Source organism: Varanus komodoensis, unplaced genomic scaffold, assembly GCF_004798865.1.
Source record: "Varanus komodoensis strain SLA01 unplaced genomic scaffold, ASM479886v1 scaffold5, whole genome shotgun sequence".
NCBI classification, from domain to species: Eukaryota; Metazoa; Chordata; class Lepidosauria; order Squamata; family Varanidae; genus Varanus; species Varanus komodoensis.
Window position 1 is genome coordinate 47,013,385 of NW_025336087.1, and position 24,799 is coordinate 47,038,183.

Genomic DNA, 24,799 nt, shown 5'->3' on the forward strand with positions numbered 1-24,799 from the left:
GGCAGCTGTATTCTGCACCAACTGAAGTATCCGGACCGTCTTCAAGGGTAGCCCCGCGTAGAGTGCGTTACAGAAATCTAATCGGGAAGTTAACAGTGCGTGTGTCACTGTCGCCAGGCAGTCGTTCTCCAGGAAGGGACGCAGCTGATGTATCAGCTGAAGCTGAAGGAAGGCAGACCTCGCCACCACTGTCACCTGAGCTTCTAGAGACAGCTCAGGGTCAAGGAGCACTCCTAAGCTGCGAACCCTGTCCCTCAGAGGGAGTGCAACCCCATTTAAGACAAGGCCCAAGTCCCCCATCCCGAGGCCCGAGGCACCCACCAACAGGACCTCCGTCTTGTCTGGATTGAGCTTCAGTTTATTGGCCCTCATCCAGCCCATTGCCTCGGCCAGGCACCGGTTCAGCACAGCCACTGCCTCACCTGGATTGGTGGAAAACAAGAGGTAGAGCTGGGTATCCTCAGCGTACTGATGATTCCACAGCCCACACCTCCTGATGACCTCTCCCAGCAGTTTCATGTAGATGTTAAAGAGCAAAGGGGACAAAATGGACCCCTGCGGAACTCCATGGCATAGCTGCCATGGCGCAGAGCCATAGTCCCCCAGCACCACCACCTGAAATTGGCCGTTGAGATAGGAGCGGAACCACCACCACACGGTGCCTCCAGCTCCCAATTCCGCTAGCCTATTCAGAAGGATACCATGGTCGATGGTATCGAAAGACACTGAGAGGTCCAGGAGAACCAACAGGGACGCACTCCCCCTGTCTCTCTCCCTGCACAGGTCATCATACAGGGCAACCAAGGCAGATTCAGTGCCATACCCGGGTCTGAAGCCGGACTGAAATGGGTCCAGATAATCAGTTTCATCCAAGAGTGCTTGGAGTTGTCCCGCCACCACCCGCTCTAGCACCTTGCCCAGGAACGGGATGTTGGCCACCGGTCTATAATTGGCGGCCACCTCTGGATCCAGGGATGCCTTCTTTAGGACTGGCCGGACTACTGCCTCCTTTAAAGGGGCAGGTACCCGGCCATCTCTTAAAGAGGCGTTGACCACCTCCAGGATCCAGGTCCCAGTCCCGTCCTTGGCTTTCTTAAGTAGCCAAGATGGGCATGGGTCTAGTAAGCAAGTGGTGGGACATACTTGTCCAAGCACCTTGTCCACATCATCAGGCCGCAACAACTGAAATTCATCCATTAACTGTGGACTCGACAGCGTCGATGGCGTCTCCCCAGTAGAATCTGATTCAATAGCAGAGTCAAGCTTGCGGCGAGTCTGAGTGATTTTTCTCTCTGAAATGCTTGACAAAGTCGTCACAGCGGGCCTTCGAGGGTGGCACAAGATCTTGCTTTGGGCCCGGATTTATCAGCCCCTGCACCACCCGAAAAAGCTCCGCCGGACGGCATTGTGAGGAGGCAATGGAAATGGAAAAGAATTTCTTCTTCACTATCCTCACCGCCACAGCATAGGCCCGATAATGGGCTCTTAACTGTGTTCAGTCAGAATCTCCCCGTGATCTCCTCCCCCTACGCTCTAGACGTCTCCCAATCTGCTTCATCTCCCGTAATTCAGGTGTATACCAAGGAGATGAACGGGCTCTGCCAGGTGGGAGAGGACGCTTGGGAGCGATCGTGTCAATAGCCTGTATTAGGCACTGGTGTCTGAATGAGCGTTATAAGCACTTACTGGCCCTCTTCAGATCTTAGTGCTAAATGCCATAGGTTTTTAGAAGAGCCAGGAACATGCTGGCCTTGGATGTATGGGTTTTAATTATGTCCTTGACCTCACCATCCGTTTGGCTGACAAAACATCTGCATTTTTTATTCCAGAAAAGTAGCTGATGCTTGAATGTTAAACCCATGTGAACCTGCTAGTCTTTCATTAGTCACATCTTTGATATTTGGTCTCTTGGTAAAAGGAAGATGTTTCCTTTTTTCATCGACTTTGCACTGACTTAAGAAGTACTTTTGGCTTTTGGGGAATCAGTAAAAAAAAATTCAATATGCAGCAGTCACTTCTGGGATCAAAGACTAAATATCTAATTAAGTTACATAAAAATGAATGTACAAACAAGGAAAGAGTTAAAAGAACATCAGCTTTTGCCTCTGAAAGAACTAATATTTTCATGTTGGCCTTAGATCAGTCCTGAGAGAAGAATGTTCTTATTCATTAAACCATTCCAATATACAGCATTACCCTCTAAAACATTTTCTGTGATTTGGAGTTTGGGGGCTTTTCTTTTTTAAAGCATTCAGTGCTTTCCCTTTGAAATTAATGTCTGTGACCGTGAGGTTTATTGTTAGTGCCTGTGCCATTACCTCAAGGTTTCCATTCTCAAATCCCACTTTTAGAGGTATATTGCCTGAATGCAGAGAAAGTGCATGCTGTCAGATGAGAGTGGATTTGGTACCAGGATTACTTGGAGGCATGTTAAAATTCCTGACACTCTTGCATGCGTCCACCCCTAAGAAAAAGCCACACTCAATGGAATCTACCCAGGCCACAAGCTCCGCAGGAACCTACTGTGTAATTAAAAAGTTTCCCACCTAAAAATGTAGTCTTGTTAAGAGCAGCCAAAACAAACACACAAAGCCTTGTCACAGTAAACATTTTCAAAATTCCCCTTTAATATGATCTGTGTATGCTGTGGGCAAGCATACCTTGAGGTGAAAGTTTGCCTGATACATATTTATGGCTCCAAGTTATTCCACCCTGGCTGTGACGAATGTGTAGGCTATATGGCAGCTTGAGGCTTGTATAAAGGCAGACCTATTCCGCATGCAAGAGTGGCTGGCACCGCCTCTGCTCCTTTCCTGTTTCTCCATAGTATGAAAGCTGTGCCTTCTGCAAGTGGTGGAATATGAATGATTTGCAGTAATGGCACGTGTAGCTTCTGATACTTAAACTGAGGTGTTGCCACTTGGCCATCCTGACCACCCGGCTGAATAGCTGTTAGTTCTGCAGCAGGGGTGGGAGACCTCTTTTAGCCTGAGGGCTGAATGGAGTTTTGGAGAGATGCTTGGGGAGAGTACGTTCCAGAGGTGCAGGAAGCCAAAGATAAAGGGGTCAAGCATTTTTAAAAATCGGGTACAGCCAGAAATAATGTAAGAATGCCTGCATGTTGCGCTTTGAAACTCTTGCTGCTAGTAACCAAGCCTCAGGAGGGGCATTTCAACCTTTTTTAATGGGAGAAAAAGTGCTCTAATGGCAGGAAAGTGAAAAAAATGTGGTGCCACCAGAGGAAGGGGCCCTTGCCCTTTGGGGGATTTTGAAGGGCCACATGGGGAGCCCAAGAGGGCCGAATTTGGCCCCAGTCCTGGGATTGCCCAGTCCAATTCTACATTGTCCAGACCAATTCTGAATGTTCAGGATGGGGTTTTAGCTTTAGCTCTCAAAGCATTGAATTTTGAGCTTTTAATCTCTCCAGTCTTCTGTGGTTTGTTGAGTCACAGTTAAAGGATTGTTATATGGTACTTCTCACATCATAAGGCCATAAATGAAGAATGGGAGAAACTTTGCTCAAATACTTTTTATGGAATATGAAGGATAGGATGTAAATCCAGTCCATGTTACTTGCAGATGTTACATGCGGATGTCAGCCATATATTTGAACTATCAGCCACAAGTGGATTTTTAATAATGAGAATGGCTGATGTAATTTAACTGTGGATTTATTATTCATTGATCTAATTTGTACTCCACCTTCTAGCAAGAAAATGGCATTCATGGCAGTTTACAATCACAGAATTATAGAACAGTAGAGTTGGAAGAGACCAAGAAGCCCATCAGGTCCAATTCCTTGCTGTTACAGATCACCAATTTACAACCATCCCGCACAAATGACTGTCCAGGTTCTTTTTGAATGTCTCTAGTGTGGGAGAGCCCATGACTTCTCTGGGCAACTGGTCCTGCTGCCGTATTGCTCTGACAATGAAGAAACTTTTCCTGGTATCTAGCTTAAACCTGGGTTGTCACAACTTGAGTTGATTATTCCATGTTCCTCCCTCTGATATCAGCAAGAAGAGATCTTGACCTTATTCTTTATGGCAGCATTTGTCATACTGGTCATGTCTCCCCTCCATCTTCTCAAGGCTGAACATGCCCAGTTCTCTCAGTCTCTTCTCACTGGGCAGTGTTTCCAAAACCCGGATCATTTTTGTTGCCCTCTGCTGGACCCTTTCTAATTTTTCTGCATCTTGATGCCCAGAACTGGACACAGTATTTCAGATGAGGTCTGACTAGTGAGGAGTATAGGGGAACTACTAGTACAATCATAGAAGTGATTACATTTTCATATAAAAACTCAATTGAAATAAACACATAAAAATACAACAGTAACAGAATAAGTGCAGTACCTAAGGTATAATACCTAAGCCTGTGCACATACAAAGGCCTGCTTAAACAAAGCAGGATGACCAAAAAGGGGCTCACCTAGCCTCTCTGGGAAGGGAATCCCACAGCCTGGTAGAAGCCTCTGAGAAGTCCCTCTCTCAGCACCACCTAACATGCATGTGAAGATTGTGGTAGTAAAAGATAGGCCTCTCCTAATATCTTAAAGCCTTGGCAAGTTCGTATGGGGGAATGTGGAGGAACAACTCCAAGGAGCTCTTGCCACTGGTCACCAGCTGCCTCTTGGCTGCTGCCCAGCCATGCCTAACCTTGAGATTTATCCCTGGCCTGCCACACACCTGCAGATGTGCACTGCACTGGCAGTACCTGTGCACCAACACAGAATTAATGCTTTAGTTCCTCATCTTTACCACAAGCCACCAGCTGTCACAAAATACAGAGTTAAAGCAAACAAGCTGGGTGCCTGCGAGTATTTCAGACCACAATTTAGGGCCAAATGATTCAAACATAGATTCAAATATCAGCCAAACTGGAATTTCTTCCATTCTGATGGTCTGTGTCCATCTGTAATTTCCATGAACAAAATGAAATGTTTTCCTTCTAAACAAGGCCTAACAAGCCTGAAAAGCATGTTAATAAATGGGGCTGATAGGAAAGTAAGAAGCATTTCAATTTTTTCTTTGCCTCATCTGCACAACTGTGTGTGCCTACAACAGTCCTCCATTTAGCTAGTAACTTGAGTTGTAGCCAAAGAATATGATTCACCTTCAGCGCCAAGCAGCTGGGTGAAATGCAAGGAATTTGAACAGCAACTGCTCAGCATATATACATCAATAGCAGGGTTTTAAATGTCAGGTTTCCAGAAGACTGCGCCTCTACAGAAAGGGAGAGACTATGTACATTACAAGACAGTTTGGGTCACAGCAAGACACTTACGACACCCAGAACAATCCACACCTCAACTCAAACTATGAAGTGTTCATTATTTACAGTTCTGTGGACTTGTGTGACAGCACTTCACACAAGCCTACCAAACCACAACTGCCTAGATCAGGCGTGAAGTCCCCCAAGCCAGGCCGTGTGCTGTGAGTCACAGCAAGTCAAACAACAGAATAAAACAAAAAAAAAAAAAAAAACCCAAAAGCAGCTTCCCTCCCACACACAGAGGACTGAACTCCACATATATGTCTGCAGGGCTGGACTGCCCCCTTGGTTATTTACAGAGAGAGAAAGCCTGGATAAAAGAGTCCAAGCATGTATGATTCTTAACCTGATGGCAGTATTTCCTTTATTTAGTCTTTGAGGCAATTATTATTCACTGCCCTGAATCCATTCTCTGGCACCCTTCCCAATTAAATGGGCTTCCTGCTTATAACGAACACACTTGGGGGGATTTAATTTTAATTTACATTTACTGAGGATTTGTGAGAGGGTGACTTACACTACATGGAACATTTTTAAAGGAACACTGATGTTTTCAATTACACCAATGCCTAATAACTGGGCTTTTCCTTCATGAGACGACTAACTTAAGTAGCATTGATTTGAATGTGTCTACTCTAAGTAGGATTCAGTCTGGATCCAACCCCAACTCTGCACTGAGCTGTTTTTTTTGCTAGCACTTCAGTACCTAGAAAAAATACTGAAGAAGCCATGCAGAGCAGATTGTTCCACAGTAGGAGGAGGTTGGGGAAAATGTTGTTTTTAAATGCACCTACATGAAAAAACAAACAAACCACAAGTAAGCCTTCCACATCTGGTGGAAAAGGCACTAACCTGGCCCCCTTTGTGCCCTTCCCTGCCAAAGGAGTCCTTCATCTGGAACACTGCCAGGGAACCATGTTTTAACTGGTGAGCATCTCCAAGGCCTCCTGCCCTCCAGGGGGAAGGCCTGCTCTGCACAATTCCCCAAAAGGACTTGCATCACCACCTGCTGGCAGGGACGTGCACTCCCTACTTATTATTTATTTACTATTGATTCAAAGCTTTTGTATGCCATCCTTTATGTAAATATACTTCCCTGCCGTACGCCCATCCCTCACCGTTGCTGCTGCCAGCCCCAGCCCGGAGAGCCCACTTCCTTTGCTTGGCCGCTGTGCAGGGCTCTGGGCTGGAGCTGGAGGCCACGAGGAGGGAAGGCAGTGCAGCACCAGCAAGGCGAGAAGCAGGCTGACATCATGAGCTCTGGCCTTTCGCAAGCCTTTGTGAGCTGCTGGCAAACTCTCACAGGCACCCCAGAGCCCCACGGCAGCTGAGGGCTGGCAGCTTCCCTGAACTGCTGCACCCACCCTGTTCTGCAAAAGCCATGGCAGGGAAGTGGCTGGCAGGGCACCGCAAAGCCACAGAGCTTCCTTGAATTTATTGACTGAAGTGTTTTGCAGAAGCCCCATCACTCAGAATGAATCTCTGTGCATGCACAGAGCAGTTGGATGAACATGATCTAGTATTTACTTCTGGGAACACTCCTTATGAGTATCTCTGAACCCCATCCTTTCAGGAGGGTCCTTTTGGAAACAAGCACGCCTCCTCTCTGCACACCAGTCCTCTAATTGGGCCACCCTCCTCTGCTGATGTTGTGTCATGTGCCATATTTGCTTCGTCTGTTTCTGAGAACCCCCCTGTTCCAAGCCCTCTCCCAGTAACTGTGCACCTTGGGGCCACCTGCACACCTGGGGAGCTTGGCCTTGAGATAAGCATCTCTGCTTCTCTCATTTCAATGTCTGGAACTGGCCCACAATCCGAAGCCCCCTCCTGCTCTTCCTCCTCCTCCTCCAAGTCCCAGTCAGGAGGCCTTGGGGGTGTTCACCAAGACTATCTGCCCTTCTCACTCCCAACCGTCTCTGTAGACCAGTGACAGGAGGTTCTCTGGGGAGGGGAACAACTTGCTGCCTTTCCAGCCATGCCCCCTCATGCAGGTGCCTCATGCGCTTCAGGGTTGGACTGGACAGCAAAGCCAGTTCAGAGAGAAAGAAGTACAAGAGGCAAATGGCCTTGAAATGGCCCACGAACAGCATCTGGACAACCGCTTACTGAGAACGTACAGAAAGCACAGTGCATTGTGGTTCTATTTAAAATGCAGGAACTATTTTTACCTTTGCAGAAATCTAAATTAGAACAAGCAAATATTATGCAAATCTTTGTCCATTTTTTCTTGGTAAAGGCTGTCACTTTTTAAAGCAATGTTTAATAGGTTATCCTGACACAAAATGACTCCTTTGAACTACAGTTCAAAGTCCCTTTTTCTTGTATCCCTTGTATTTCTCAGTGACTGGATGTGCTACCAAGCAATGCACTGGTCTAGGCCACCGGCAGACTTAATTTCCTGAGAATGGCTCTAAGCCGCAGGTGTGACCAGAGGCATTCGTGGGAATGAGGGTGGCACTGCTGGAGGCCCTCAAATTGCCTTTAAGTGATACCTTCTCCTGGTAAAGAAACTGGACAATAAACAAAATTTTTATTGGGGTGTACCTTGGTAGCACCAAGAGTCACACTGGTGTCTGTAGGTGCCAAGTTGCCTACTCCTGCTATACATTAATTTCAGTACACACTAATACATGTTAGTGTAGCCACTGGTAAGTTTCATGCATTCCTTATGCTGAAGATAGGCCCTTATTTCAACCTTTCAACCCTAATCTTTCATTTCAGACAACTATATACAGAGCATACTACTGTGGTTTGATAACTGTCCTTAACTTTCCAGATCTGATCTGTCAGATTGTACCAGTTCACAGACAGAAAATATTTTCCCATGTATTTGCTGAGTTTTGAGGCCACTGAATGTCCATTTCCTTTCTTCCTTAACATCTGTTAGCACGACCTCTGAATCTCCACATCATTAACTTCCGTTAATAGAACTTCAGATTATAAAGTTCTTTATTGGTCAGGAAAATCTTTCCATGCATTCCTTTTGTATTGTCAAAATTGGCAATGAATTTATCAGCCGGAAATCTAAAATATATAGGACAACTGTCTGATTCATTTTATTTAAAAGCACTCTTTATTAATCTAATCGTGGAAGAGGTAAAGATATTAAAAGTTGCATCAGTTTGCAGCACTGTGTTTCATCTAGTTCTACATTTTTCATGTCAGTTTAATGTTTCTGTAGCTAATAGATGAACATGAAAACCCAGAATGGAACAGAATATTGGACTAATGCCAACTACCAAACTCACACCACTGTTCTCTATTGATAGTTTTAGAGTTTTCCTGCAGCTGCAAAGGAAGTAAACCTCCAAATGCAAATATGACTGATGTTATTAAATTGAAAGTAGACTTCTGCAATAGATAGAAGTGGCATGAAGACCATAAAAGCTTTCTTTTTTAAAGTGTTACTTTTTCCAGACCTTTGTCATAGCTCTAGTGAGCCTTGCATAAGGAGATAAACAGCAGGCATTTACTGTATGCAAAGAAAACCAGCATGTCCAGACCAAGAGTGTGGATTGGAGCAGAGGTGCCATTCCATCAGCAGATGGGGAAACGGCTGGCAGAAGAGAATCCAACTATCCTTGCAGTCCTCGGTCCTTCCTCTCAAATCTATTCCAGAGGGTTGAGTGATACCCCCAGAAGAGATTTGCGGGACACACAGGAGGAGTTGGGAGAGGATCAGATTCCAGCTGTATCTTCTATATGACTGTGCAAACACAGTAATCCTGTTCCCATCACAGGCTGCAAATGGCTTTCAACAAATTAGATTTCCTACAGTAGAACTTCTTTCCTCTTGCAAACGGGGTTAAACATTTTATCCACTCTGAAAAAGTGGGTGGGTGATGCAAATAGAATGAGAAGTTGGATTCATTTGTATTTGAAAATTAGTACCACAGTCAAGAAACAGATTCACAGATAATAGAGCCCAGATTAAACTATTTATATCCAATTAATAGAAATGTGAAATAATTTAAATCTAGGCTTTTAACTGAGCAATTACATTGAAATAAAAGGGCAGATTACCAAATCACCATGATTAGCATCTTCTGGAAGATTTGACTCATTCAACTTTAAATAATGGTATCATGCATAGTTAGATGAAGCCATTTTCAATATTTCTCTCCTCCACTATAGGAATCTGAACTTCAGAGTTTAGCTAGGTGTTAAAATGGATTAAAGGTCATTGCTATGACAGCAAAGGTTGATGGCAGCTGGTGGTAAGCCAAGACATTTGAAGGGCTGCAAGTTACCAACCAATCTAAATTCTGAGAGAAACTTAAGGAAATGCAGTTCCTATGCACAAAAAAAAGAGAGAGCAGACCAAGACAGCGCCAGACCCAGGCTGATTCAAAAAACAAAGTGGCAGGCAAAGTGCCAGCGGCTTTGCTTTGAGAACCATTATCTCCGACAGAATGCTCAAGCCAGGGGAAGGTGACCCTAAGAGAATGAACTATACTATATCAATAAATGCTCTTCCTGCTCCACTGACTCCAAGACGTACTCATTTAAGGTACAGTTTAATTCTTTCCTTTTACTTTGTTCTTGTAAGATTTCTTCTTTTTATATGCCACCCTGGATACAGAACTTCTAGAAAAGGATGGCACAAATGTGAAAATAAAACATATCATAGTGGTTGCCAGGACCCATAATTATATATATTATGATTTAAATGCAATAAAATGCCACTTGGGACCTGCTCCACAGCATTAACCCCGCCCCCCCTTGGGAGGGCAGGCTACTCCCCACAAACTTTTAAATGATGCTCAAAATCTTGATGAAGAGAAGTGCCAAAGCCAGAGAAAGAGGATGACGGACACCTGGGAGACCAGCCGTGGTCCGGCTGCACAAAGAATTCAAACAGTAGAAGCCTTAGAAGAAAACATGGTATAACAAGCATATTGGCAAGGTGACTTTAAACCTAGTGAGTGTTTCAATTTAGACAGTTCAACTATTTTTAGTGGCAGTATTTTAGGAAATTAAGCACACTCATCATTAATTCCTCCTTTGCTGATTTGCTTCAGCCATAAGCAAATAATTGTTCGTGCAGTTTTCCAGTTTAGCAAGAAGTGACGCCGCCTCCCCCTTTCTAAACATAGGTGGATGGCCTTTGGGGTGTATCATTGGTATTATTATTAGAAAGAACCACTTGCTATAGAAGAGATGGCAATGCCCACCCCACCCTGCAACTTGAGAAATGAACTCATATAAATCATATCCATAGAGAGTTCCATTTCAATAAAAACTTCACTTGACGTGGCAGGATTTTTAAAAAATATAATATGTGTACAGTAATAGTAATTTGAAACATCTACTAAGAAATGTCACACTTCTGTGATGGAAAGGGATTGCTGAGTTCTTATTTCAGATAGTCAGGGCTAGCATTGCTAAGTTAGAATATCACTTCAGTCAATGTAGCAAGCATTCTGAAATGTGTATCAAACAAAGTTGTCAAATTATATAAAATAAAGCTAACAAACTTTTAGGAAACAGAGGCACATTAATATTTCCCTGAGAATATTTTAGCTGACAAGCTTCTGCTACATCTTTGAACAACTAAAAAAATGTGTTTAACAATCAGTCTATTCCTAAAATATATGATTTTAAATAATACAACTTTGTAGTTTTCTTGAAGTACTTTAAATAAACATTTGTATATGTTGCTGGTAACAATTAAAAAAAACCTCCATTGCTGTTCTGAAAGGAATATTTAGTTATTTAACTATAAACACATTCAAGCAAATTGTACACGTGGAATCTTCACAATGTGCAGCTTTGGAATTTTCTTAACTCCCTTTTCATTTGCAGATTAACTCCTTCTGGATTCCAGAGGTGCTAGCTCTTCTTTCTAATTCCAGAGACCTCTTGACTGTTGCTCAATCCAGGCAGTTTCCCTTCTTTTCCTTCACTCTCTACTGGCCTGCCCCTCATTATGAAAAAGAACATCTTAGCAGGATCCAGATTATTTAGAGTTCTGATAGAATCAGAGTAATTTATGTATTAACCAGTTCAGAAGTGCCTTACTTTCTAAACCTGAGGCCTTTGTTTCCAAACCTAAAATTTCTCTAACTTATACCAGGTACATGCAATGGGAATTCTTTAGAGAAATACAGACAACATTTCTGCATTTGTCTGCAAGAAAAACACACGGAACATAATCAGCAAGGCTTGTTTAAAAGAGAGGAGAGCAACACACACTTCACATCTTCTTGACATCCTCAGTGGAGGGAGATGGTTTTGTACCATACCTCAACTTGCGTTTAATGTCTGTGCTGATACAGAGCTTTGCCTCTCAAATACTCCTCCAAGCACTGAATTGCAAAGGGGTCAGTGTCTGTGTCAAACTTGTTGGCAAAGAAGTGGTGCGTTCGCAACATCCAGTTCAAGTCTCCCACTCCGAAGACACACACGGAGCGGATGTGAACGCCACTGCAAGGCGGGTAGGGAGCGCCCTTGGACACATCCCCTTCAAAGTAATGCCACTTGACAAACCTGGCGAGTGCATTCATGTCTGAGACGTCGTACTTGGCACTGGCGGAGGCTGCACCGGGGACTTCAGGAATTCGCTGAATAGTAGCCCACAGGTATTCATCAGGACTGTAAGTGTCTTTAGCCCATTCTATAAAAGCAAGGACGTTGCTGTTCTCTAACACATATTCCACGAACCTCCTGCTAACAACAAAGTAGGCACTGCCAGAGAAAATGGGGGTACTCAGAGGTGGATGTTGCTTGTCTATTCCCATATTCTTTACCTTACCATCAACAATTTCATGATGCTTCTTCCACCGGACCTCCTTGTTTGCAGGCATTTTCTCTGTTTCTAAACTGTTCTCACCCTTGAGGGCTTTCAGCTTCTCTGCTATTTCCTGGTTGGTCTTAATAGGGAAATCCATTCCACAAAGGTTGATAAGGTACTTCCAGCTCATGCTTCTCCTATAGAGATCCTTCATGCAGTTGAGGTCAGCTTGCACTCTGCTCCATGATGCATATACAACACTCTCCAACTGGCTCGCAATGAAGACATTGCCAAAACATGAAGCAATCCCTTTAACTGCAGCCAGGAAGGACTCGGGAGACTTTTTATCAACATGAATGCAATAATAGTTTTGAGGAGCATAGATGGATCGCAAAAGTCTCTCAAACATATTAATCTTGTGGTGAACTACTATGGAATATGCGATAGGAAATTTTGCTTCTTCTTTGCTCAGAGGTTCCATAATATATTTCCTCTTCTTAATAAAGGAATCACAGTCCTGTGTCATGTTAATATAATCATTTGAGGTTAGCTTTGGGCTCTTTCTAAAGGATACAGTTAACAATTCCAGTTTTACTTTCTCAATTTCTTGTTGGTCACCCTGCAATATCTTGGAGCAATTGATATGATTATCTGGGTATTCACCAGTTAACTCCAGATGCTCATGATTCAGGAAGTCTGCTTTATGATGAATTTTGATAAGGGACAAAGTCCCAACTGTAAAAATTAGGAACCAGAGAAGTTTGAATCGTAGGCTATGACAGTGACGAAGTTTCCTTTTCAGCATTTCAGAGTGTACCTAGAATTTTCAACACATCTAAGAAAAGGTTTTTGAAAACATGATCAAGTCCCAGCTTCCGAGCCCTTGTTTTGCATTTCTCAGAAGTAGGTTCCTATAAATGAAAACAAAAACAGGCGTAAGTCCAGCGGAAAATAGCCATTTTTAATGTGTGCTTTTCCACAGAAGTTGACCTCTTTCTCTGTAATTGCTCACAGTTCTCGCTGCTTCACACTGCCCTGCCCAGGTGTGCTCAGCCTCCCCTATTCCTTGATGGCTATCACTGAATCAAGTCTCTCCTGACACACTCCTGTCCTTTCTGAGGCATAATCCTTTTTTTTCTTTTTTCTCTGTGGCCCCCCGAGACTTGTTTTTTGGCTGCCTTTCCTGCCTTTATTCCTTTGTTTTAAAATTCTAGCTGTTTTTAATCATGTTATGAACCACCTTGGACATTTTATTCAAATCAAAGTGCTGGATGACTGGATGTCTGGCTCGCCTTTGTTGAGGTCTACGCATTATGCCCTAACAATTGTAGAATAGAGGGAGATATAAGACATATAAATTCATTATAACAAATTCATTCAAATTCCATGTAACAAAACTATTAGCACAGCACTTTATTTATGCTTTTTATGTAATTTCATTTTTGTTGGATTTTTGAAGCTCACAATACAATTTAACGAACAATGGAAAGGCAAGATATAAAATCTGAAAAACGTGTAGGCCTTGTGGTTCTGTTTTGCCCTGTCACTTCTCAGGTGTCCACTCCCTGAGGATTTCATATGCCCACATGGCATAGTGCTGCAAATTCTCACAACGCCGAACTTTATTATTTATTTTTGGATTTATATCCTGCCTTTTTCCTACAAAGGGCTCAAGGCAGCTTACATCATTCTCCTCCTCCATCTTATCCCCACAACAACAACCCTGTGAGGTAGGTTGGGCTGAGGGTCTGTGACTGGCCCAAAGTCACCCAGTTGGCTCCATGGCTGAGCGGGGACTAGAACCCAGATCCTCTGAGTCCCAGTCCCATGCTCTCAACCACTACGCCACACTGGCTCACTTGCAGGTATTTTCCACTTCTATGCACTTAAGCAAGTCCCCCCACCCCCGCCACATTGTGGTGTCCCCCAGATGCTTTGGGCTACAATTCCCATTACCACATAACAGCATGTCTGAACGGTGCCTAATTCAGGAAGGCAGGCTGAAGGACAGCAGGGCCATCTCTTTTTTACTGTCACTCCAAATGCATTATGCCCTAGATACAAGCAGAATTTAAAACAAAGAAATAAAATTGCTTCATTGGTGTGGTTTTCAACCCTGTTTTGTTATGTTTCTTTCTGTGTCAGTTTGCAATAGCTTTTGAAGCTTAGGAAGAAAAAAAATTCTGCAAGCTACATGCTAACACCACATCCATTGCCCAGCAAACAGAGGACCCCCTTCAGTAAAAGTAACAAACAACTTGGTGATAGACATGAACTTATGCACTTCCTCTTTCTCTGGATTCAGTGAAAAGAACTCCTCACCTAACATTTCTCAGGGAAATAAAGTACTGAGATCATTAGAGAGCCTCCTGAATTTTTCCAGCTCGTGTAATTCCAGCATGGTGCTTGCCACTCGCTTAACAATACAGGGCAGTATGATGGATGATTTTAAGCTTCAGGATTTTTTTCAGGAAAAGTCTGCAGAGACAGATATTCATTTTTGAATGCTTCATCTTAAAATATTACTTTAAAGAAGAAAAAACAAATGGTTACCATTCTCTGTAACTTCTGCTTATCTCCTTATTGAATGAATAAGATATAAATCCTCTCCATTTTGTAAGCACTTTCTTTTGCAGGCTTGGCTTTCAAAAAAAGTTTTGATGAGCTAGAGAAGGCTAAATGATTTTTTGCTGAATTTCGTATGAAGCCATATTATCTGTCAAAACCACCCAATTAACTCACTTTCTCTCTCCTTTCAAAAGAATACTTCTAAAAGGGGTGTGCATCTTACTTTTCCAGGGTGCCTAGAGGCTTAAGGCAAGGTGGAAGAGGTAGAAGGCACAGGAAACTTTTTGGAGCAGTACTTGTACAGCTAGAAGATCACATTTGAAAGAAGGAGATGTAGTCAGCTCAGCACCCTCTTCACAAACAGAGATCTCTTTCTGGCTTTGTTTTTCCTTCGACAGCTTTCCATTTGGCAATTGTCAGATAGAAAGCAAATAGAACAAATTATCCTTGCCTTGTTTTATCAATGCTCAGTGTCAGTCCTGAGCTTTTACAAGCAGCACAAAAAAGGGGTCATGATCAGTGCCAAGAGAGAAGACAAGACACGGGCACACCATGGGTTGTTTTAAACACAGTCCCCTGTGTGGCTTAGTCAAAGGATGAGTTGCAGTGCTGTGCAAACTCCCTCACCGTGCAAGATGTTTGGAGTGCTAAGCAATTTTCCTTCTCCAAACTGCTTTCTCTTTGCCCTGTGCAATGTGCACAATTCCTATTTCTAAGTTTTAGTTGCTATCTGTTAACTTTTAATGCAGCTATATTCTTTGATGAATTTGTAATTCTTTTTCCTATCATCAGCTAATGTCAATGATGCGTTAATGGCTTGTCCAAGTAAGAACAGACCAGCATCTGCATCTGCAGAATGTTACTACTTATCTTTCCTGTCTATCTTTCCATGACTAATCCACCATGCAGGCAGTCTTTTGGGCGAAAAAGACATTTGTTGGTTTTGTCTAATCCACCTTTTTCAAGCCTTTTAAAGCATATTGCCTTGTGGCTAAATGGATTAATTGCATTCCCATTCTTAGCTAGAGCAAATGCTTTACAAAAGAGGACTTTGGTCTGTAATGATTATTCATTAAACACTTCCATTGCTGGCAATTATTACATATTCCACAAGGTATGCTCCTTTACTTGTTCTAATGTTCCCAGAGACAAGATTACACAAATGGTTCCCTTCATTTTCCTGCTGTAAAGTTAGATACTCATATGCTCTTTCACAGGCTTCTTGGCTCACACAAATTCTCAGCTATTATAACTAGTAATTTTTAGATCTGCTCAGCTTCATCTTCCAAGATCTATGTATGGCTGAAGCCAGAATGGGTATTTTTTCACACTTTCTCTGTAGCATTGCATGGTTTCACAGGTATACATGGCACTTTTGATAATGAAATAAAAATAGTGCATTTTCTGAGTTTTTCACCTTTCAGGGCATAGGATTAATCTGTCACCTAAAATCACGTTCTAATATTAATTTAGGAATAATGAGTTATTGACCCAAGTATGACCCAAGTTTTATTTGGTTAATTGATCCTATTATAAAAAAGTAAATGATTCCTTTTCTGTGTAACCAGTTTCCTACTTTTTAAAAATAAAAACTATAGTCAATGCAGGTAATGACCAATATTGTCTCTGCTTCAATCCTGTACATGCAGTTAATTTTTGTTCAGTACTAACATATGCTACCCTAATGCCTCAGTGTAACGCAGGAGAAGGAATGTTGCAGAAGTATCGTTTTCGTTTGTCAGCCATTTTTCTTCAGTACTCTCCACCTGTGTCTCCTTAAAAATACATATACAAATGCATATTTATATATACGCATCCATGTATTTATTTATTTATTAAAACATTTTTATGCCGCCCCATTCGCCGAAGCCTCGGGGCGGCTCACATGTATAAAAAGATTGCTGCACTGCGAAGGTGAACCTAATCACTAAGAACCATCCTTTTGCCAAGTGAAGACAATGATTAGCCTTATTTTCTCTCCAGGGCAGGTAAAAAAACTTTCTACAGAAGCCACATGAACCTGATGCCCTACATGAACGCATCAGGTGCCCTCAAACTTTTTGGGCTGGTGAGTACATTGGAACTTTGAGAGTGTGTTGCGAGTGCTCTCCTGAAATGGACACCATGGCAGAACTGACCTATTCATAAAAGAGCCACGGAGTAGGCATGGCTGGTCACAAAACACTAATTTCCTAGAAGACAAACTGGTGAAATGCAAAGAAATTGTCCTGCCTGAAATGGGGGAAATGGCCGAGATTCCGCCCGTCTTTCCTGCAGCAGCACACCCGTGATAACGCACATCTTCCCTGCACGAACAGAACTGCGATCGAGGTCATCTCCCCACCCCCAGCGCACCATTTGCGCCCATCTCTCCCTCCCCCAGTGCGCCCACAATCACACCCGTCTCTCCCCACCACTCCCCCAGCACTGGGATGACGGGGGCGCGCGGGGGGGGGAGGGGGCCTCTCGGGGTTTGGGGGGGGGGGGGGGGGGAGATGGCTGTGCTTGTGCTTGGTGGGGGGGGGGGAGATGGCCGTGATCTTTGTTGTTGTCAGTTTGCTTCACATTTTTCTGATTTAAAAAATGATTACAGAATGGATTAACCTTATTTACACTGAACCTTATGGGGAAATTTAACTTGGCTCACAACCAATTTGGGTCATGACCAGAGTCCTGGAACGGATTAAGTTTGTGAGCCAAGGTACCACTGTACCAAGTACCCACAACTCAACAGTCTATGATTCAATGACAACTCATAATCAGTCTGCATTCTGGGTTGCCATTATGTGTGAACCTGCTTAATGTCATCTTGCAAACTTCATGGCTGAGTGAGGATTTGAACTCAGGTCTCCCCAGTCCAAATTCAGCACCCCCACTTACCAAGATTACCTTGTTATTCTTGTTTTTAAACCTGTATGTGCTTTTTTCCAAAATGAGAAGTCAATGTATTTTTCCTCTTAGCCTTAAACCCAAATAAATGAACAAGCAGCCTGCATTGCTGCATTGGAGGTACAGTACAATCCAATGTCAAAGATACCCTTTGACATCATGCAAGTCACTTAGTCTTTAGTGTAGACAACTTTGGACTTGAACAGGCCATGTTCAAGAAAGGAGATATTAACAGAGAACCAATTTATAGAAAAGTGGAGCCTTAGGATTTAGTAAAATGAAGGGAGTACATAAACTTTTCTTTCTGCTGGGGATGATTTACTGTTAGCCTGTCTGGTTAAAATGCATATTGGAATTATTAACATCATTCCTCTTTCTGTTATGATTTCTGGGGTCAAGTTTTGCTATCATCTCTGCATGATGATAATGAATGCAACAAAAGGAAAAAAGAGGAAATTATTAGACTATGGGTGACAGATTCATGGTAGCTCTAGCATGAATTCAGAAAGGAAGATTATTGCAGTGCTTTTTCAAGCTGGTGTCTACTTGTTCACAAGCAGTCTGAAATTCATAGCACAGAGCTATACTGTAGCCTTCATTCATGTATCATCTTCCATTGAAGAAGGAGAGAACAGAAGGAAACTTCAAAAGGTTGGCAGCCACCATAGCAAATATCAACTCCCCCCCCGGGTCCCCCCCCCCCCCCCCACACACACATTTGACCTGGGTCTTTCTCAGCCATGTAAACAAGGACAGTTTCTGCAAGATACCATACCTTTGTTCCAAAGCATGTAATCTGAAGCATCAAACACATTAGCTCACAATGAGGCGAGGCTCTGCAGAACTTAGCAAACACAGTTCGTACGGATTTGAAGGGTTTCGGAATACTGCCAGGTGCCGGCAAAGGGCTGAATCCAATGATATAAGTGTGCTTCCCTGAGGACAGGCATCTCATAAAGGGAAAAGAATATGGGTACCTTCTTTAAAAAGTCATTTGATTATTGTGCAACCAGAAGGAGACATTAATTACACAGCAGGGTTACTTATCAGTCCTTTAAGAATTTTCAGAGTTTGTCTTCCAATGGGCGGCACCTACTGGGTGCCAGCCATTAAGCAGCATTGTTACACAACTTCTTTCTTGCCAGTGGAGTTTCCCTGACACCCACACACAAGCTCCACTGCAAGAAATGGTGGCTACTCAGCTAGCATGAGATGACAATCAAGACTTCCACTGATATCACCTTATTAAAGAAACCCAAGCTTACCTTCACTGTCTTGTGATGGCAGAATAATTACATCTTACAAATTAAAGAGGAAGAGAAAAGAATTTCAGCAGAATGGGCAAAACAGCCAAGAGTTCCCAGAAACAGAGAAGGTCTTTGTGTCTCTAAACAACAGCATGCATTGTTCTTGGAAAACTTGAGACGTGTTACCTATAGCCTTATTTAGAAGACTTGTTTGGAACAGTGGAGATTCCAAATAGCAACTCACACCCCTGTTTAAAAGCCATCAACCCCCTCCTCTTTCCATTAAACAGATATCCTTTTCAGAACAGCTTAGAAAAGGAGGCAAGGTGCCAGAGAAATACTGCTCACTGCTATTCATTCTGCCAAGGTACACAGATGGCTATTTGCCATCGCTTAGGTACTTTCTGTCATCAAGTGTCGTGTAATTCATGTGGAGAGATTGTTTAAATTTAGGGTAAAGTCCCTAATTCAGTAAAGTCAAAGGTTCACACTTGGATACAAATATGTAAAGGTTATTCAGGTTCAGATTAAACTTCGAGGACATTATTAGAATTTTGGTTGCACTGTCAGGTAAGGTCACTACCTTCTATTATACAGGAGTAGACTGACATTCTGCACTCCTTACACAATGACAGACAAAAATTCTTCAAGGACAGCTAGATGGGCATCTAGTATACTTGTCCAGTTGTCTGAGAGAAACAGTGGACACCACCCTGGAGGCACTGGCCCAATTCACATGTCATGAGAAACCACCATGGATTTAACTTCCTCATGTGGCTTCTTGCTGCTGTACTGGTAGCCATTCTGGACATTTTGTAATGGCAGGAGCATGCCATAGCCTCGCATTATGGGCAAATCCAGCTGGGATGAGTTGTTAGGGTGACTGACTGACCACCTCAAATCCATGGGCTGGTTTAAGGTCGTCAATCAACAACCCAAATTTGCCAGGTTCAGATGTAGAGAGAAGCTATGGCGTGCCTCAATGCATCCTGAAGAAAATGGCAGCCTCCCCCTCCCCCACATTTTTCATGCTTCTCCAAGCCTCTACCTAGTATAGAAAAGGGAGATCCACATCTCAATACTAAGAAATCTGTGTATATTTCCTTCCCCTGCCACCACCAAAAAAAAAAAAAAAAAAATGACCGCATTTGCTAGATTATGCCTCAACACATTTGCTAGTTGAAAGAAAGGACTATTTTGACAGCTCTCAAAACAAAGTGCTCCCAGAAAGGAGCAGCATATAGCACTTCCCTTTCCAGAGTACTTAAGAGGCTTGGGAAAGTGGAAATTTTGGAGGGGACTGAGAACAACCAGAGAAATACTTAAAAAAAAAAAAAAAAAACCCTTAGCGAATCGGAGTCAACCGGAGAAATACTAAAAAGCTAGAAAATTGAAGTCCAAAGTGGGAGATATACTTAACATGCCTTTCAGCCTTATTTGCCTCTTTGCTTTTCAATCAACAGCCCCCAGATGGCAGCTGTCAAGTGCGCACAACGCAACCTATATGCAGCCTTGCTTGTAGATGCCCATGAATGTTGCCTACTGCATTTTGACAGCAGACACTTGCCAGGGCATTGGCTAGGTGCACACCCGCAAAGAACTTTAGAAAATGCATGAACGTGTGCAACTTTGTGCTGCCCCCAAAACCAAGCAAACGTGTAAGTGATGGTCACTCCAAAGTGCCACTTAGGCATTGGTGGCACGGCTGTCACTTGATGCAGCATTGGCAAGATTGTCCAAAGCAGCAAGGAGGTGAAACTACTCTTGCCAAGCCAAGTTTGCTACTTTCAGTCTATGATGGAAATGGTTTTGCAGGTTCAGATAACACACCAACCCTTCACTGATTCAACAGTTCTTAGCACAAGCCATGAATTGTCAGTAGAGCCAAAAACAAGATACTCTACAGGTAACCAGCTAGGTTCAAGTGATATGATATACCTCTATGGATAGCTACCAATGATAGATGTTTGCACTGTGCAAACCTAGTCTACAGGAATGACGTGCCAACTAAAACTGAAGTTACGTGCCAACTAAAACTGAATAACCCAGCAAAGGTGACTTGTTGGGGCAGTAATAAATCTGCCCCAACTCAGAACCCATGGGCTGGGTAGGACCCACTTCAATACAGCTACCCTCTCTGGGTTCAGATTTATTTATTTTTCTATTTATATCCTGCCTTTTTCCTACGAAGGGCTCAAGGCAGCTTACATCTCCTCCATCTTATCCCCACAACAACAACCCTGTGAGGCAGGTTGGGCTGAGAGGCTGTGACTGGCCCAAAGTCACCCAGTTGGCTCCATGGCTGAGTGGGGACTAGAACCCGGATCATCTGAGTCCCAGTCCCATGCTCTTAACCGCTACACCACACTGGCTTCTCAGATGACATGAGAAGCTGTGCTGGGGGGCAGGAGGCAGTCACTTCATTAATTTGGCGAGCTTGCACAGGCTAGATAAGAAGCCATGGTGACTTGGTACTATTTTGCAATAACACAAAGCGCAGCCGCTCAATTTTTATATTTTCCCTTCCTCCAGAATGTTGGACTCAGACTAGTAGAGTTGGAAGGGGCCAAGAAGGCCATGGGGTCCAACCACCTATTGTTGCAGGTTACCGATTTACAACATCCCACTCAGATGACTAATCAAATGTTGCTTTGATGTTACGTCTTTGAAGTAGCCTATAAAATGTGAGGGGGGTATTTATTCAATGAATGCCAAGAATTCTAAGAAAGTTAGTTTAGTTTTATGTTAAAAGTGAAATTCAAGTTAGCACTTAAATAATCTGCTTTTTGAAAGAAAAAAAAAGCAAGCAAACAAGCAGTTTTGTATTGCACACGCTTCATGTTTTCAAGTTAGGCAACTTCTTCCATGAAAAAGAAGAGTATCCAGCTCTCAAGAATGAACAGACCAAACTTTAAGCAAAACACAAAGATTATTTACATATCAGATTATAGCTGTGCACACTGCTGTCCCATAAAAAATATCACTTTAATCAATGCAGCGGCATAGGCATATGAATTGCTAGGTGAAAAATTGCAGCCTTTGTGTTACCTACTTGCCTAACCCTGTATTTTTGTACTCTGAAATGACAGCAAGACCTAGTGACAGCATGTCACAGTACTACTTCTGCACAAAATGAGAAGGTAGGAGAAGAAAACTAGTAATCAGTTGCATACAGCTCCTCTTGGAACATGCACATTTTAGACTGTAATGGAATTTTACATTATGTCCCTGAGGTAGGCTGCCTGAATGTTTAGGGCTTGTATCTAACGGCAGTTTCCCACCAAAAGAATAATTTTCACCAATAGGACAGATCCCCCCTTCCCCCAGCAGCCTTCCATACCCCTGAACTCTGCTTGAGGATTGCAGGACCTTCTGGAGATCCTGAGAAGGTATACAGGGGAGAAGAAAACAGGAGAGTTCTGTTGCATGTTGGATTTTCCATGCAGATCTATTGTGTGACTTGGAATCTGCACTCAGATTATACTATTTGTATCATGTCTGCACTCAGGTTCGGTAACCAGTGCTATTAAATAATGCCCAGTCATCAGTTATAAAAACAAAGCCAGTATTTATGGAGGTAGTTTTCAGCCTTTCTTGGTTTTTAGGGAAACGTGTATTAGCCTGACCACTTTGGATGATATCCAATGTTAGCACCACTTAGGTTAGGTCCATTGAAATGAATAAGGCAGCAATTAAAGTGCAATTCATGTCAATGCAGCTACTCTAAGTAGGCCTAATATTGCATATGTCCCTTTGTCTGTGTGTTGAGTGACCACTGTTATAAATAAAGGGTGTCAATTAGTTCTGACTATGCTGCTAATACAGAGGAGTTAGAACAGCAGATGCATAGGAAGGATCGAGCTCTGTTGGAGTGGACAGAAGGGAAAATCTACTGTGTACCCAGAGATTAATCATTATCATGCTCATTCACTGCAAATCGGAGCAAATGCGTAAATGGACCCATGACTAAGAGCCACGGTCTGCAAGTCTGATACGCTTCTGTCTCCCAGACCCATAAGCAATACGGAGTGCCTGCCTGCGGGGGAACATGCTTATGCAGGGATAACAGGCATGGGGCTCCCTCTGTCTCCTGCCTGTGATAAGCCCCACATTCTCTGCCCCAGCCCAATTCTTGTAGTCTGGTGTCTTTTCAGTCACCCTCCATCTGCGTCCATCTGTGGCACCACCGCCCCCAGCCTCGCCAAAGATGCAAGAAAACCTGTTCTTGAAGTTGGCACAGCTCTGGCAGCTGCAGGATGAGAGGATGCACAATCTCTCCCAGGGGTAGCCCAAGACAGTTTGCTGCCTGAGGTAATTAACAAAATGGCGCCCCTTCCCAAACCAACTGGGTTGGCAGGTATTTTCGCCACACCTGTGATGGGCCAGTATCCTCCTCTACACCTGAGAGCATCAGGATCATTTAGGGAGGGCGGGTCATGCAGCAAACAAGCTCTCTCCTTCCACACTTGCCCCCTTCTTCCAAACCTGCCGGCTGGGGCAGCACTATCCCCCTCCCCGGATTCCCCTCGCCCTTACCTCCACAGCTGCACCTCCTGAAACTGCCCTTGTTGAGCAGAGACGGCAGCCACCCGCTCCCACTTCACCCAAGGCTCACGCACACGGAGAGTGCAGACAACCAGGTTCTTTTCCCCCCCTTGCTGCTGCACCAAGCACAACCGCCCCACCAACGCAAGGAAAACACGTCACACTCTTTCTCGGAATCGGTTTTCTCTGCTGTGGCAGCGGCTCCTTCCTGCCTCATGGTGCTCCCTCCCAGCTGAAAGAGACCTGTCGCCCCACGGCGTGACAGCGATGGGTCACCAACACGCGCACGCCTCCATGACCGGAAAACGCGGGGACTCTAGGAAACGGTGCTCTTTTCAGGGGAATTTCCTGCCGATCCACGGCTCTGGTTCCAAGAGAGGGGAGAGAGAAATATTCCTCACTGGGGCGGGAGAGCACATGGTTTGATGTCTCAGTGAAAAGGCACTTGGAGGCCTGACGGGGTTAAGCAGGATTAAAAACTTTTCTGCCGGGAATTTATCTCCATTTCCATGAAAACTCGGAAGTAGCGGACGCAAAGTAACGCTAGGATTAAGTAACTCGCGCCAGAGGCGCTATGCAGCTTTCGCGGATAGAAAGCACCGGTGCAAAGGAAGACAAGTCCGCGTGACCCGGGAGATCCCTGGAGTGAAGGGAGCTTCTGCCCCGCTTCTCAGTTGCTCCGATAACCGAACCAATGAATGCACGACCGAAGCCCGCTTCCAACGCGCTTACAGCCGCTTGCTTACTTACTGCAACCAAATCTGAGCAGCGCGATCCTTCGCGCTTGGAATCGGAGAAAGCTCCGCACCGTCCCCAGGAAAGCGCGGCGAGGACCTCAGCCTTGCAGTGGCTCCCCTCTCGGAAAAGCCGCCCTGCCGGAGAGGAAAGAGCGCGGAGAGGAGGCGTCCCTACCTGCCGCAAGCCAGAAACGAGTGCGGAGAAGCGCAGCTGCAACCCGCGCGAGCCGGGCTGCAGCGCAAAGGAGGAAGCGCCGGGCACTCGCGCCTCTGCACCTCTTCCGCCACCCTGCGCTGGTATTTCGCACACTCGCTCCTCCCTCGGCGCCGGAGCGCTTGGCCTCCCACTTGGCTGGCTGCAGGCCCGTCGCGTCTCCCCATCCATCTGCGAGGGAGCGAAGGGCGGGGGGCAAGAGCGGACCGCCAGGGCGACCTTTTCTGTTCCTCGGCAGGATCAGCCGCCGGGACGGGAGAAGCAGGCGCACTGGGAGGCGACTTATCCAAGAGCGTCTGGTGAGCTGCGTCGAAAAGCGCCGTGACTTTTTGCGCCTCCGAGGGACTGCAATTCTGTGCGCACTTAGGACTTGCAAACCTTTATCCAGCCCTTCCTCTGCGTAAACAAAGCGCGGGCTTCTAAGCAAGCTGCGTTTTACCACCATCCATTCACCAAACGGGTGGGCTTATTTTTCTCTCCCCGCCGCACCCGGTTTTTGGCAGCCACGTGATGCATGCGTACGGCAGCAGAAGGGTACAGTCTCCCCAAACACGCTGGGAACAAGGCCAGTGGGCATATTTAGGAATAGACC

The 24,799-nt window shown here is 44.3% G+C and overlaps 1 protein-coding gene across 10 annotated transcripts; it reads right to left on the reverse strand.

The window, feature by feature from the left end:
* Positions 1–8,324: 8,324 nt before the first annotated feature.
* GCNT1 (glucosaminyl (N-acetyl) transferase 1) lies at positions 8,325–24,267 on the reverse strand. Of its 10 annotated transcripts, XM_044446404.1 has the most exons (5): positions 23,248–23,504; positions 18,240–18,414; positions 14,330–14,485; positions 13,964–14,061; positions 8,325–12,918 (listed from the first exon to the last, which is right to left on the reverse strand). In XM_044446404.1, the coding sequence occupies exon 5, from the start codon at positions 12,810–12,812 to the stop codon at positions 11,532–11,534; it is 1,281 nt and encodes a 426-aa protein (XP_044302339.1). In that variant the 5' UTR covers positions 12,813–12,918; positions 13,964–14,061; positions 14,330–14,485; positions 18,240–18,414; positions 23,248–23,504; the 3' UTR covers positions 8,325–11,531. The 10 variants fall into 10 exon arrangements, with proteins under 10 accessions (XP_044302339.1, XP_044302337.1, XP_044302335.1 ...); XM_044446402.1 differs by lacking the exons at positions 13,964–14,061; positions 23,248–23,504 and adding an exon at positions 24,169–24,235; XM_044446400.1 differs by lacking the exons at positions 13,964–14,061; positions 23,248–23,504 and adding an exon at positions 24,007–24,150.
* Between the last annotated feature and the right edge of the window lie 532 nt (positions 24,268–24,799).

Coding starts and splice junctions, on each gene's coding strand:
- GCNT1 (XM_044446401.1), bottom strand. CDS start 12,812: ATGCTGAAAAGGAAACTTCGTCACTGTCATAGCCTACGATTCAAACTT.